The sequence below is a fragment of the Chelonoidis abingdonii genome, chromosome 1, assembly GCF_003597395.2.
Source record: "Chelonoidis abingdonii isolate Lonesome George chromosome 1, CheloAbing_2.0, whole genome shotgun sequence".
NCBI classification, from domain to species: Eukaryota; Metazoa; Chordata; order Testudines; family Testudinidae; genus Chelonoidis; species Chelonoidis abingdonii.
Window position 1 is genome coordinate 179,007,106 of NC_133769.1, and position 11,815 is coordinate 179,018,920.

At 49.1% G+C, this 11,815-nt stretch overlaps 1 protein-coding gene across 2 annotated transcripts in view; it reads left to right on the plus strand.

Annotated features, from left to right (window-relative positions):
* The window catches only part of CD101 (CD101 molecule), a 34,300-nt gene extending 25,253 nt beyond the window's left edge, over window positions 1-9,047 (plus strand). For both annotated transcript variants that reach the window (XM_032804834.2, XM_032804835.2), the window contains exons 7-9: window positions 2,843-3,256; window positions 3,824-4,216; window positions 6,275-9,047. In XM_032804834.2, the coding sequence (XP_032660725.1) occupies window positions 2,843-3,256; window positions 3,824-4,216; window positions 6,275-6,531 (1,064 nt within the window). In that variant the 3' untranslated portion in view covers window positions 6,532-9,047. The remainder of the gene's footprint in view (window positions 1-2,842; window positions 3,257-3,823; window positions 4,217-6,274) is intronic.
* Window positions 9,048-11,815: the final 2,768 nt, after the last annotated feature.

Genomic DNA, 11,815 nt, shown 5'->3' on the forward strand with positions numbered 1-11,815 from the left:
CTACAGCTGATTTCCATCCTCCCCAGTCCTCTGTATGTTCAAAATATGGCAATGCCATTCAGCTTTCTCTGCCACGGTGGCCAGCAAAGAGTACAGCTGTCCCAGTTGAATGTAGGGGGGGCGGGGTTGGGTGACCAGATGTCCCAATTTTATAGGGACAGTCTTGATATTTGGGGCTTTGTCTTATGTAGGTGCCAATTACTCCCCACCCCCTTCCTGATTTTTTCATCCTTGCTATCGGGGGTGGGGGGGCGCTCTAGGACAGGATGCAGGAACCATCTATATGGACAACAGATTTTCCCTTGCCAGCTCCTCTATCCCACCCCAAAATGACTATCAGATCCCAGCCGTAAGGCAACAACTCCCCAGTCCAGCCCCGCAGCTTCTGCGATGGGATAGTTTCTCTACATCCTCGGCACCTGCTGTCTAAGAGAGTGAATGAGAGCCTGAAAAGGGAAATAAGGGAAGGAGAAAAGTCCCCAAAGATCCTGCTTTGTGGCTAGTTTCCCTAACTCAAGTATCAGAGGGGTAGCCGTGTTAGTCTGGATCTGTAAAAGCATCCAACTACAAAACTAGTTTCTCCTCCCTTGGTTTTCACACCTCAGCTGCTAGAACAGGGCCTCATCCTCCCTGATTGAACTAACCTTGTTATCTCTAGCCTGCTTCTTTCTTGCATATATATATCTGCCCCAGGAAATTTCCACTACATGCATCCGACGAAGTGGGTATTCACCCACGAAAGCTCATGCTCCAAAACGTCTGTTAGTCTATAAGGTGCCACAGGGACTCTTTGCTGCTTTCCCTATCTCAAGTAAACAGTCCTTTAGAAAGCAGGATGTGGGTGTGTGGGATATGTTTGGATGGGGGATGGGAGGACTACATGAGAGACTGCATTTTATTGCTTTCCCAATTGATTTAGCAGCAGGTGATGCAATCAGAACTAAGCCCCATAAACAGAGACTGCTTTAGCAGGATACACCTCAGTATCATTCCAACCGGAGACAGTTGCAGAATTGAAAAGGGATTAGGATGTTTCTTTTGTCGGCACTAGAGCCATTCAGCACTTAATTGAACAATTACCAGGTATAATGACTAGGGACATTCAGAAACACGTTACCACATTTCTAGTTATTAACCAAGGCAGACAGATGAGGCAGGAAGTGTTAGTGAAACCAATGCCGGCTCTTTAGTTTGTCTGAGATGAAAGGCCCTCATTGTTCAGTTTCCAAAGCTGCGCTTTTGTGTTAATTTATCTTCTCATCCCCACCCCACTGCTCCACCAAAGATGACGGGCACCAGTGAGGATCTTCATTCCCTGTTTGTCCCCCTCCATTATCAGCTCGTGGCATCAGTCCCATGCCAGCAATGCTGCCTGGAGGGCCCACTTACCACTGTGTGAAGGGAATAAACATCAAGAAGGCAGATGAATTGTTTGGGATGGTACACAGAGGTCTGACTAAAAGTAATGGGATTGACTGGCTGGGGGAAATTTACAGACAGTGAGATAGCAGAACAGTCTCCCAAGGGAAGAACTGGAAGCCCCATTGCTTGAGAAAATTGGCATGATTAAAGTATGGGAAATATGCCTGAAAAGGAACAATCCTGCCTGGGCAGGGAGATGGCTGGGTGACTGTAACAGGGTGACTGTCCCTTTAAGGGTAGTAAGGACTGTAGTGATCAGTCAACACCTCTTCAGTGGTGTGACCCTTAAGTTCTGGGACTTTGTTTTCCTAGATCTTCATCCACTCTACAGAGCTAGCGGTTGGAAGAAGGAAGATGATCCCAGGACAATAGTTAAGGCTTGGGGGGAACCCAGGGTTTTGTTTCTTTAAGGGCCTCGGACAAGGAGCCTTACGGAGTGGGTGAGGCAGGGCTCTGCTCTTTCCCATTGAACTGGGACATGCTCTTGGAAGAGGACTGGATATGTTCGGTTTCTACCAAGGGCAGAAGGTAGTGCCTGATGAACTCTCCTAGCTTGTGGGTGAAGGGACTGACTGGGGGAAGGGCCAGCTGGAGGAGAAGCTGGCTGTGGCTCTACAGCTGGCCTCAATTATAACTCCAGCTCCTGTTTTAAGAGGAGAGACAGACAGAATCTGAAGTACAAGCCAGCTCCGGGACAAGGGCAAGGGCCTTCTGAGCAGGGAAAGAACTGCCCTCCAGGACACTTACATGAGCCCAGAGTGGGTGTGAACTTAAGCAACTAAAAAAGTTGCTCTCTGTAGAATAAACTAGCTCCCACAAATGTTTGAACTCCTCTGGGTTGGGTAACTGACTGATCTGGTCTGAAAGAACAGAAGCAGGGTGCTGCAGAGCCACACTTGACCAGCAGGAGATGCTGCAAGTCAGGCAAGTCCTTTGACAGTGACCATGGAGCTCTTCTGTCTCTGACTTCTGTGACTCTCACTGGGGCATTCCTTTAACCCTGGTGGTCGGATAGGTAGGTCTGTGCAGATTGGTTTGCTATAGGATTGCTCGTGCTTGAACGTATGTATACAGGCTTGTTCTTGTAGGGTTGCTTCTGAAGGCTGAGTTGGACATACAGCTTTGTTATTGTAAAGTTGCTTATGGGGGCTTTGCAAAGGAAAAGCAAGTTCAAAGATTTTTTTTAAACAACTACCGAAACATTGCAAGGACTCTAAAAGAAAGGAGATTGGAATTGGGGCTGGGCGTCTTTCATAATGTAGGATTTCTAACACCTGAACAGAGCCTTTTATGTGTAATTTCAGACTTGTTCCCACTGGCTTTGTAAGCCATCATTTCAGGAAATATATCCCTTTCCTGCTGGTGTTCTAGTACTGGTAGCTACCATAGTAACTTTTTTTTTTTTTCCCTCTTGATTTAGAGAGCAAGCTAAGAGTCAACACAGAAGATAGATCCCTGGAGATCTCTGGTAGCGCAGACACAGAAATCGAATGCAATGTCATATCACTGACCCAGAGGGATTCTCAGTTAGCCATTACGTGGTACTTCCTACCGCCTTCTCCAGCTGATGCAGCCCCACTGCAAATTGTGAGGACTAACTACAGCAACATCCTGGACTACGGGGCAGAGTTCAGCTCTGCTATGCAGAAATCTAAATTCCACAGCGAGAGGGTCTCCAGCAACCTGTTCTGGCTGCGTATGCTGTCTGTGAATCATGGTGACCGTGGCAGGTATTACTGCCTGGTAGAGGAGTGGCTGTGGTCAGCAGACCGTGGCTGGTACAATCTTGGAAAGAAGGAATCAGGAAAGACCATGCTGGAGTTTAAGGTTTCAGGTAAATATACTGTCCCATAAGAGATCCCTGAAGCATGAACTCAGCTTTCCTTTATCACAGCATGTATGGCCATAAGAAGCAAAGGCTGACTCCCCAGCTGCACTGAGCTCATGCTTGACACAGCTGCGGTGGGAGGCCTTCCTTGATCAATTATGCAGGGATTGCTTCTTCCAACCTCCATCATGTCCTTTCCCTGGCCTGGTGTGTCCTGCAGGCTGGAGCCCTGAGCCAACTATTAGGAACCCTGTGAACGCTGTGGTGCAGGAGTCATCTGCCCAAGGGAGCAGGTGGGGCTATGGAGGCAGAGGCTGGAGCCCTGGCTGAGCACTATGGGCGGGAGTTAGGATGTATGGTAGGAGGAGCCCCAAGCACCTCACACAGGAGCAGGTCACATAACTTCCCATCAATCCTGAAAAGAATGTGATTCCAATTCTTAAACGGGGGCCCTTTAACGGGCATCCACACTGACGCCCCTCCCCTCCACACACATACTGTATGTGTGTGTCTCTTCGAGCTGTGGAACACAGCCCCTAAATGTAGGCCTTTTCTGCTTGCCTCCCACACCAGAAAACAAGCTCCATGTTGAAAAAACAAACCGCAGCATCACTGCCACTGAGAATGAGGATGTGACCCTGAGCTGCCTCCTGCAGGGCCCCTCCCAACCAGTCTCTCTCTTCTCTGCCATCTGGTTCCATGGTTTGGAGCATTCTGGGATGAAAACCCTGGTGAAAGTGTACGTCAGTGGCATGGTGGAATATGCTGAGGAGGAGATGGTAGAGAGGCTGCACTTTCGCCGCACATCCTCCGGTGACTTCAGCCTGAGGCTGCAGAGCGTGGAGCCAGGCGACACTGGGGTGTACTGCTGCCAGGTGCAGGAGTGGCAGCAGGATAGCGGTGGCGCTTGGGTTCAGCTGGCATCGGAACTGTCAGGATACACGAGGCTCACTGTGCTGCCTCCAGGTAACGGTCCCCACCCCCCGGGACATTCCCAGTTCCCCTGCATATGACGTTCCCCATCTCAGCAAACATTTGCTGCGTCTCTGCAATGTTCCCATGCAGCCAGGGTCGCTGCAGGGTCGGGAAAGGGGAGCACAACTGGAATAGCAGAGATGACTGCAAGTTAGGTATCAGTTGTGCTGTTGGCTGAAGGAATAGCCTGCTGCAGGGAAGGGAGCTAGGCTAAGAAGTGCATGGAGTACTGCTGGCTGGTACGTAGGAGCTAGGTAGCGCAGACTCTGGAAGGGAGGGGGTTTCGGGGTTTGGCCTGCAAGGTGCTGAGCACTGACTACAATCCAGCAAAACACTTAAGCACATGCTGAGGTTTAAGTATGTGAACAACCCCACTGACTTCCAAGGGACTATTCTTGTGCTTAAGTGCTTTGCTGGATTGGGACCGACTGCTTCGTGCCTTGTGAAATCAGACCCTCACAGTCCTAACTTGAATCTTGGAGTTTGAACCTGGGTTCTCATTAGGCTCAGTTTTTTGGAAAAACTCAGAAAAACCAGGGCTTTCATTCCATTTGGATGAACTCTTGGGTGGTCATTTGAATCTCTAGAGATTGTAAAAAGCCCCTGGAAATCCCCTGGGAACAGGCTTTCTTGGTGATGCCTCCAGTCCTGTCTGTTTCCAGTGGGGCCAACTATGAGAACAACCTTCCTTTGGGGGATAAACTGCAGGGCCTCCCAGAGGATTCAGGGGGCCTGGGGCAAAGCAATTTTGGGGGCCCTTTCCATTAAAAAAAAAAAAGTTGCAAAACTATAGAATATTATATTCTTGTGGGGGCCCAGGGCCTGGGGCAAATTGCCCCATTTGCCCCCTCCTCTGGGTGGCCCTGGTAAACTGGGGTGTGTTCAAGGCCTGGACAAAATTCAGAAATGCAGAGGGATTCTGCAGCAATGAAACTGAATAAACAGAACCAAAGATTTCAAACTTGTTTAGGGAGGTGCTGAAGATTTGTAAAATGCATCACCCATCTGTGGTTAGGATCTCAGTCATCCTTGTAACTGGATGCTAGCTTTCTGTTGTACTAGGAAGTTTTTCACTAGCTATTCCTTTGTATGTATTATTTATTAACCCTTGCTGTTGCTGAGTGAAATAGTAATTGCTGAAAAATTGCCATGGGATTTGCTTATGTATTTTTGCCAAGTAGTTTTGCATCCTCAGTGTTTTGATTTCCACAAAATTCCAAGAGACTGGATATTTTTCACAGAGAAGCACACAAACTTGGAAGTGACACTCACTTGAAAAATGTGTGTGTACTGGTGAGGTTGCATCCCACAGGATGTGTGATCTAGAGGAATGAGCCAGGATATCTTAAATTCTAGACCCTCTGCTAACACTCCCTGGCCTGAAGAATTCTTACATAGTACTTTTACCTTTACGAGGTAGGGTAAATTCCTCCCATTTTACAGATGGGAGAATTGAACCTCAGAGTGATGAAGTGACTTTCCCAATGAAACACGGAAAGTCAGTGTTAGAACCAAGACTAAACATCAGGTTGCTTGACTCCTAGGTCCTGCCTAACTCACTAGACCTGATGGGCTTCCAGGCTAGTCACTTCCCGAAAAATCCTAGATCAAAAAACCAACATATACAGCCCCAAACTCATGAACAACCCCATAGCAGCATGCCTGGGTGTTTATAGGATAAAGGGGAAAACTAAAGGAAACAAAGATACTATCTGTGCTAAAGCAGGCCAGAGATGACATTTCTGTGGCCTGTGTTATGCAGGTCGTTGGAAACTGCTGATTTGCCAAACTTGAAAGTTTATTGTGAAGGATGTGAATGGGAAAGAGAGACTCACTTGATTGGTTGATGTGGGAGACCTACATTCAAGCCCCTGATCTGAATAAGGAAAAACAGGGACATGAATGTAGTTATCCCATGTCTTGTGCATCCCAGGTGAGCATAACCACTGGGCTATTAGCTATAATCTCCCATTAGTGCTGTGAATACTGAACAGCAGGAGGAGTAAGTATAATTAGCTGCTGTGTTCAATTGTTTTCTGTTTTTTGCAGAGTCAACAATTTCTTCCAGGGTCTGTTCGTCTCCATCACTGCTCCACTTCGTCCTAATCTACCCCCTGATTCTGTTCGTTGGCCTGACAGCTGCTCTCCTCTACTTGTATGTCAAGAACAGGCAAGCCCACAAGGAATCGATCTATCAAAGGAAAGGAAAAGAGCTGTGGGTGGATTTTAAAGGGGCTGGAGGTGTTGAGCCCACTTATTCTGACCATAATAATCTGGAGGAAGAGATGAATAATCTGAAGGAGTAGATGGACTGAATGCTCAGGTGGCATGTGGGGGGAAGGGACTGTGTGCTGCTGTTCAGCATCATATGCTCTGAACCTTGAAAATGTGCGTTTTCCTTCAGTCACCTTAATGTGGCAAAATAAGAAAGTGATAGGAGACAGATTGGATGGCTAAGGTAATTGGGACTGGAGCTTTCTTGCCTTTCTACTTGCATAGGTGCCTCTGTGGCTCTCTTCCCATAATGGTAGTTTCCGAGGCCTTCATAATATTAATGAGTTTATCCTTACAAAAGCCCTGCGAAAAAGGAAAGTACTATGACCATTTGACAGATGGAGTGTTGAGACTGAGAGATCAGGGCTGAGGTTTCAAAGGGATTTGGACATCTAATTCCTGTTAACTTTAATGAGAATAAGGCATCTAAATTCAAGATGTAACTTTGAAAATCTCAGCCTAAGGGACTTGGCCAAGGTCTAACAGGAGGGCTGTGGTAGAACTGCAACCTGAACCCACTTCTCCCAAGTCCTAGTCTAGTGCTTTAGCCACCAGACCAACTTTCATCTTACATTGGCTGGCTCTGGTGTAGTGTTCAGTGGCTAGTGGCCAAAAGTCATTACCAACTTCTTCTTGAATGGTCTATGAGAGATGAGTTGGTGGATCTTAATCCAGTTCTCAGGGGAAAGGAGTTCTCACATCAATAATCACAACTCCATCTGGCACCAGTTGGCCGCCTTGTTGGCAATGGTATCTGAGTGGGTCCTGGAGACTGGACTCCCCTCCCCTTTCAGAGAGTAGTCCCTCAAGGCCAGAAGGGAGGCACAGTGGCAGACCGGTGGTGGTGGTGGCGGCGGAGGTGTGTGTGTGAAATCTAGAGTCGCTCCTATTGCTGGGCCTCTGCAGTGCATAAGTAGAGGCCTTCACTCTCCAATGCTGTCCATCTAGTGTATTTCACCAGCATTAAATTCATTCCAAAAAAGTAAATGTAAAAAGCCCCTCTATTTCCCAGCCCATCCCACCCTCAACTTTACTGGAACACCTGTGTCCAATGCATGCTATGAATACCTCTCTTTCTGCTAGTCGTAGTGCAAAACATGACCTGACTACCCTGCTCCACCTGCTAATTTAAACCCCAGTTGCACCAGCTATGGCCTGGAACAGAGCTGATAGGCTCTATATTAGGGGACGGCCGGCTGAGACTGAAAAGATGTCCATGTGGAAAACACCAAGCACCTTGGAAAGGTGTCCAAGAAAAGGTCTTATTGTCCCAGCAAGGGAGTTATATGGAGCTGGGGATCACAGAAACAAACAGCAGCTGCCAGGCTAGCTCAGTGTCACTCACGTAATCCCTTTGATGTGCCAGTCTTTCTATTTCCATGCTTTTATTGGTTGACTCTGGAGAAAGCTGAATCTAACTCCCCATGGCTGGCAGGATGGCTGGGATGATGCAGCACCTTTCAGCAATGACTTTGGCAAAATTCATCTCCAATTCTTTCAGTGCAATGCACTGTATGTGTCCAGACAAGCCTGCAAGCTGCTTAGGGCAGGGACTGCGCACATAACTAACATGTAAGTGGGAAATTGGGAGATCCCGGAGCTGTCTGGCAGTGTTTCAACTGTGATTCTGCTACCACATGGCTCCTCCCACCAGGCTACACTGGTTCTTTGGACAGCAGCTTTCAGAGCCAGTCGGGCATGCCTCAGAGCCCAGCAGCACAAGGAAGTGAGAGATCCCAGATGTTCTAACCTAAATCTAGAAGAATGTCTCTGCTCTTTACACTGAATGGACAGACGGACCCACAGAACTATGGTCTTGGAACACTACCTGTCTACATGTGATCACTGATTTCTCTTCTCCTGCAGTATCACCTATGCCCTGATTCCCCACAGTTAGTGTTAATTCCTATTAAAAATGAACAAACGGGTTATTATATTTGCCTTACAATTATATTTTTCAAACCATACACTCAAATAAGCATTAAAACCAAATAAGGATTGGTTGGCTCAGGGGGCTGGTACTAATGGAATATGCAGCCTTTTTTCTCTAGGTTGCTGGCTCCAGTCCAAATCCATTTGGTCTCGATTGAAAGTCTCTGCCATCTGAGTCATGCTAGGAACTGAGTGTGTGAGAGAGAGATTTCAGTCCAGTCGTTAGTGGAGAAGTGTGCCCGCTTCCCAAACCCCTCATCACAAATTACGTTAACTTTGGTTGGCATTGGGTCCCAGTGGGTGAGGCACATTAGCAGGGGATTGTACTGGGGGCAGCTTGTCCTACTGCTACACATGCTAATAATACCTATTTTATAGACAAATAGGTTCTGGTCTCCAGTTTCTGATGGGAGGGTCATGAGGGCATTAGAGGCCCCGTGACTGCTGAGCTTGTTGCATTTTTATTGGTGTTTAAATAGTAGATCCTAACATCCCATTGGCACAGTAGCCTCCTGGAGAATTCCACAGCCAGGCCGGGTGGGCTTCTTTGCTGTCATCAAGATGTTTGTTGAAAATGTTTTGAAATCTGCTAAAATAAAACTGATTGCACCTTGTATATCAGTGTTTATTCCGGGGGAGAGGGGGATTATTCCCTTCCTCTTGCTGCCCCACCATTGCCTGACTAGCTACAGGCCGACCCTTACAGCACTTCCTTCTTCCCTGGGTTGGGAGGCTTTAATTAAAGCTTGTAGAGTGCTCTGAGAGCCTTGATTGGGTGGGCTAGAGAAGCACAATACCTTGTTGTTTTGAATTTCCTGGCTTTGCTGAGTTTCAGCAAAACCTTTGACTTTATTTTAACACATTTGATTTTCTACCGTGAGTGAACTGACTTATCGCTCCTAAAAAACTCCCAAGTTTTCCTGTTTTTAAAGTGACCATTTTGCCCAGCACTGTGTGAGAAGGAAAGAGACACAGGGGGCTGCCAGAAACCTACTTAGCACAGGAATGGAAATGGGGGAGGAGCTAACTTTGTGTATCCCCTGCTCTGGCCCCAGGTGTAGCTTAGATTAGCCTCCAGGCTTCTCTAACTTATGTTTAGTTGCACCTGCCCCATAGGGAGCATTGCAGCAACTAAGAATAATTGGACAGTGTAACTGTGCTACTGCCCCTCCATGCTTTCTGTCCTGCCTTGGGAATTCCCTGGGCTAGGGATGTAACACGGTGGGCCAATCTACTGCCTTTTTGGCCCTTTGACACCATAAAGCAGCATAACAGTGGGGATGTTAGAGGGCAATGGAGAGTGCGGCCAAAATAAATCAGTCAGCTGTTAGTCAGGTTCGTGAAAGCTGCCATAGAAATAAGGTCATCGGAGCAAGATGGGAAGTGAGCCTGTATCTCTAGACTTGCCTGTCAGTAGAAAAGGAAGAAATCAAGGGAAGGTTTTCTTCAGTGAGTGATTCCCTGTTTCCAAGCTCTTTCCTGGGGTGTGAGGAAGGGGGCTTGGATGTCCAAGGAAGTGAGATGGAAATGGTGGTGGGAAGGAGAGAACCAGTTCGGATCAAACAAACAGACCCAGCTCTTCAATGGTCAGCCCTGAAGTTCAGCTAGCAATTTGCAAGCTGCGTTCCCTTTTTGCAGTTGTTAGTGGCAAGCTGCCTTTGGAGAGAAGCAGAAATGCCACAATGGAGATCAGCTTTACATGCTGCCACCCCAATGGATCTTTCTCGGGGTGGGGCAGATGATCACAGAGGGTTAGAAAGGAGCTGTGAGGCACTGGGTGCCCTGGACTGTAAACCTGAGGAGTTAGATGGGCAGGGTCATGCACTTGGCAGGGGCAGTGCTGGGTGCAATTTGCCATGTTGGTGAGTTGGTAGGCAGGTAGTGCATCCTGGAGCTGATAGATCAGTATTTGCTTCCCTGCCATACAGAGCTGGCACTAGGCATCATTTCTAAGCAATTGCTTAGGGCTCACAGCAGCTCGAGGACCACCCCCCGTTCACTTTTTATTATAAGAACTTCCCTGTTTCGGGGGGGGAGCGCAAAATGTTCCTGCTTAGGGCCTCCAATGGGCTAGCACCAGCAGACAGGTTTACAATGGCTCCAGTGGCTCCATGGAGCTGGGCCCATACTCAGAAGGGGCCCCGGCCTGCTCCGCTTGCACTGCGACCCGAGACTGCGCTGTCTCCCCTTGCCCACCACTTGCTCCTCTTGGCCTGCCTGCCGGCTGGCAGAGGACTCCTATCTGCCTCCTATCTGCCCCTGCTCCTCTCAGCCCTCTGGCTGGACCCCAGTGCAACTCTGGCTTTGGGCGGTCTCTGCTTCCTACCACCTGTGGGTCCCCACCCATCTCCCTGGAGCTGAGCCACCTGGGACTGGTGCAGAAGCCTGGCCACTCTCAGTGAGGTGGCGCAGGTGGGACAAGAAGACAATGGTGGGGGCTTGACTGGGCCCATCCAGGAAAGTGTGTCTTGAGAGAGCCTGGCCAGGGCAGGACCTGGCCTGGTTTATCACGCCACTCCCGAGGGCTGGAGCGATTCCCCGCCCTGGGACCAGCCCTGGCTGTGCTGCCGGCTCACCCTGGCAGACAGTCGCTTCCCAGAAGGCTGGTGAGTGCAGCCAAGAGGCAGAGTGTGGGGGAGTGGGTCTCTTGGAGGTTAGGGCAGGGGGCTGGGCCGTGAAGGGGCAGGGAAGATCTGTGTTTTGGGTCACTAGGCAGTGGGGGTTTTGTGGGGGGTGCTGGGCAGTTGTGGTGGAGCTGTGGGCGGGGTGGTGTTGTGCAGGGCGCTGTGCGTTTATGGGTAGGTCTAGAGGGGCGCTGGACATAGGGAGTTGAGGGGTGTTAAGTGGTGGGGGGAGCTATGTGGTATGGCATGGGTCTGCCCCTGAGGGAAAGGGGCATGCTGGCAGCACGGGGCCGGGCAGGCCACTGTGTGTCTGGCAACTGCCAGTTTGTAAATAGTGCCTTGGCATTGGGAAAAGTGGGGCCTCCCCTGTCATGCCAGGCCGCACTGCCTCTGGCTGGCCCTTCACTCTGAGGACTGACCTCCCCGTGCCATGCTCCATTGCCTCCATGGGGGCCCACAAATATGTTCGGCGCCAGGCCCATAAAAGGTTAATCCGACCCTGAGCACCAGCACTGCTGCCACATTCAGGGAACAGTGAAAATGTCACCAGCATGCTTCCATAATAGTGCCAGACCCAGGGCTGTTGGAAAAGCTGCTTGTGGTGTTTAGATGTTGCTTGTAATTATTAGAACTGGGAGCACTGGCTGTTGGGAGTCTGAAAAGACAGGAAACAGGAAGGAGGGGGGAGGAGTTGAGGAGGCAGAGTGAGAGTTACAGAGTGTGCAGCAGCAGCTTGGTAAAGGGGTTTCCACTGTAAGCA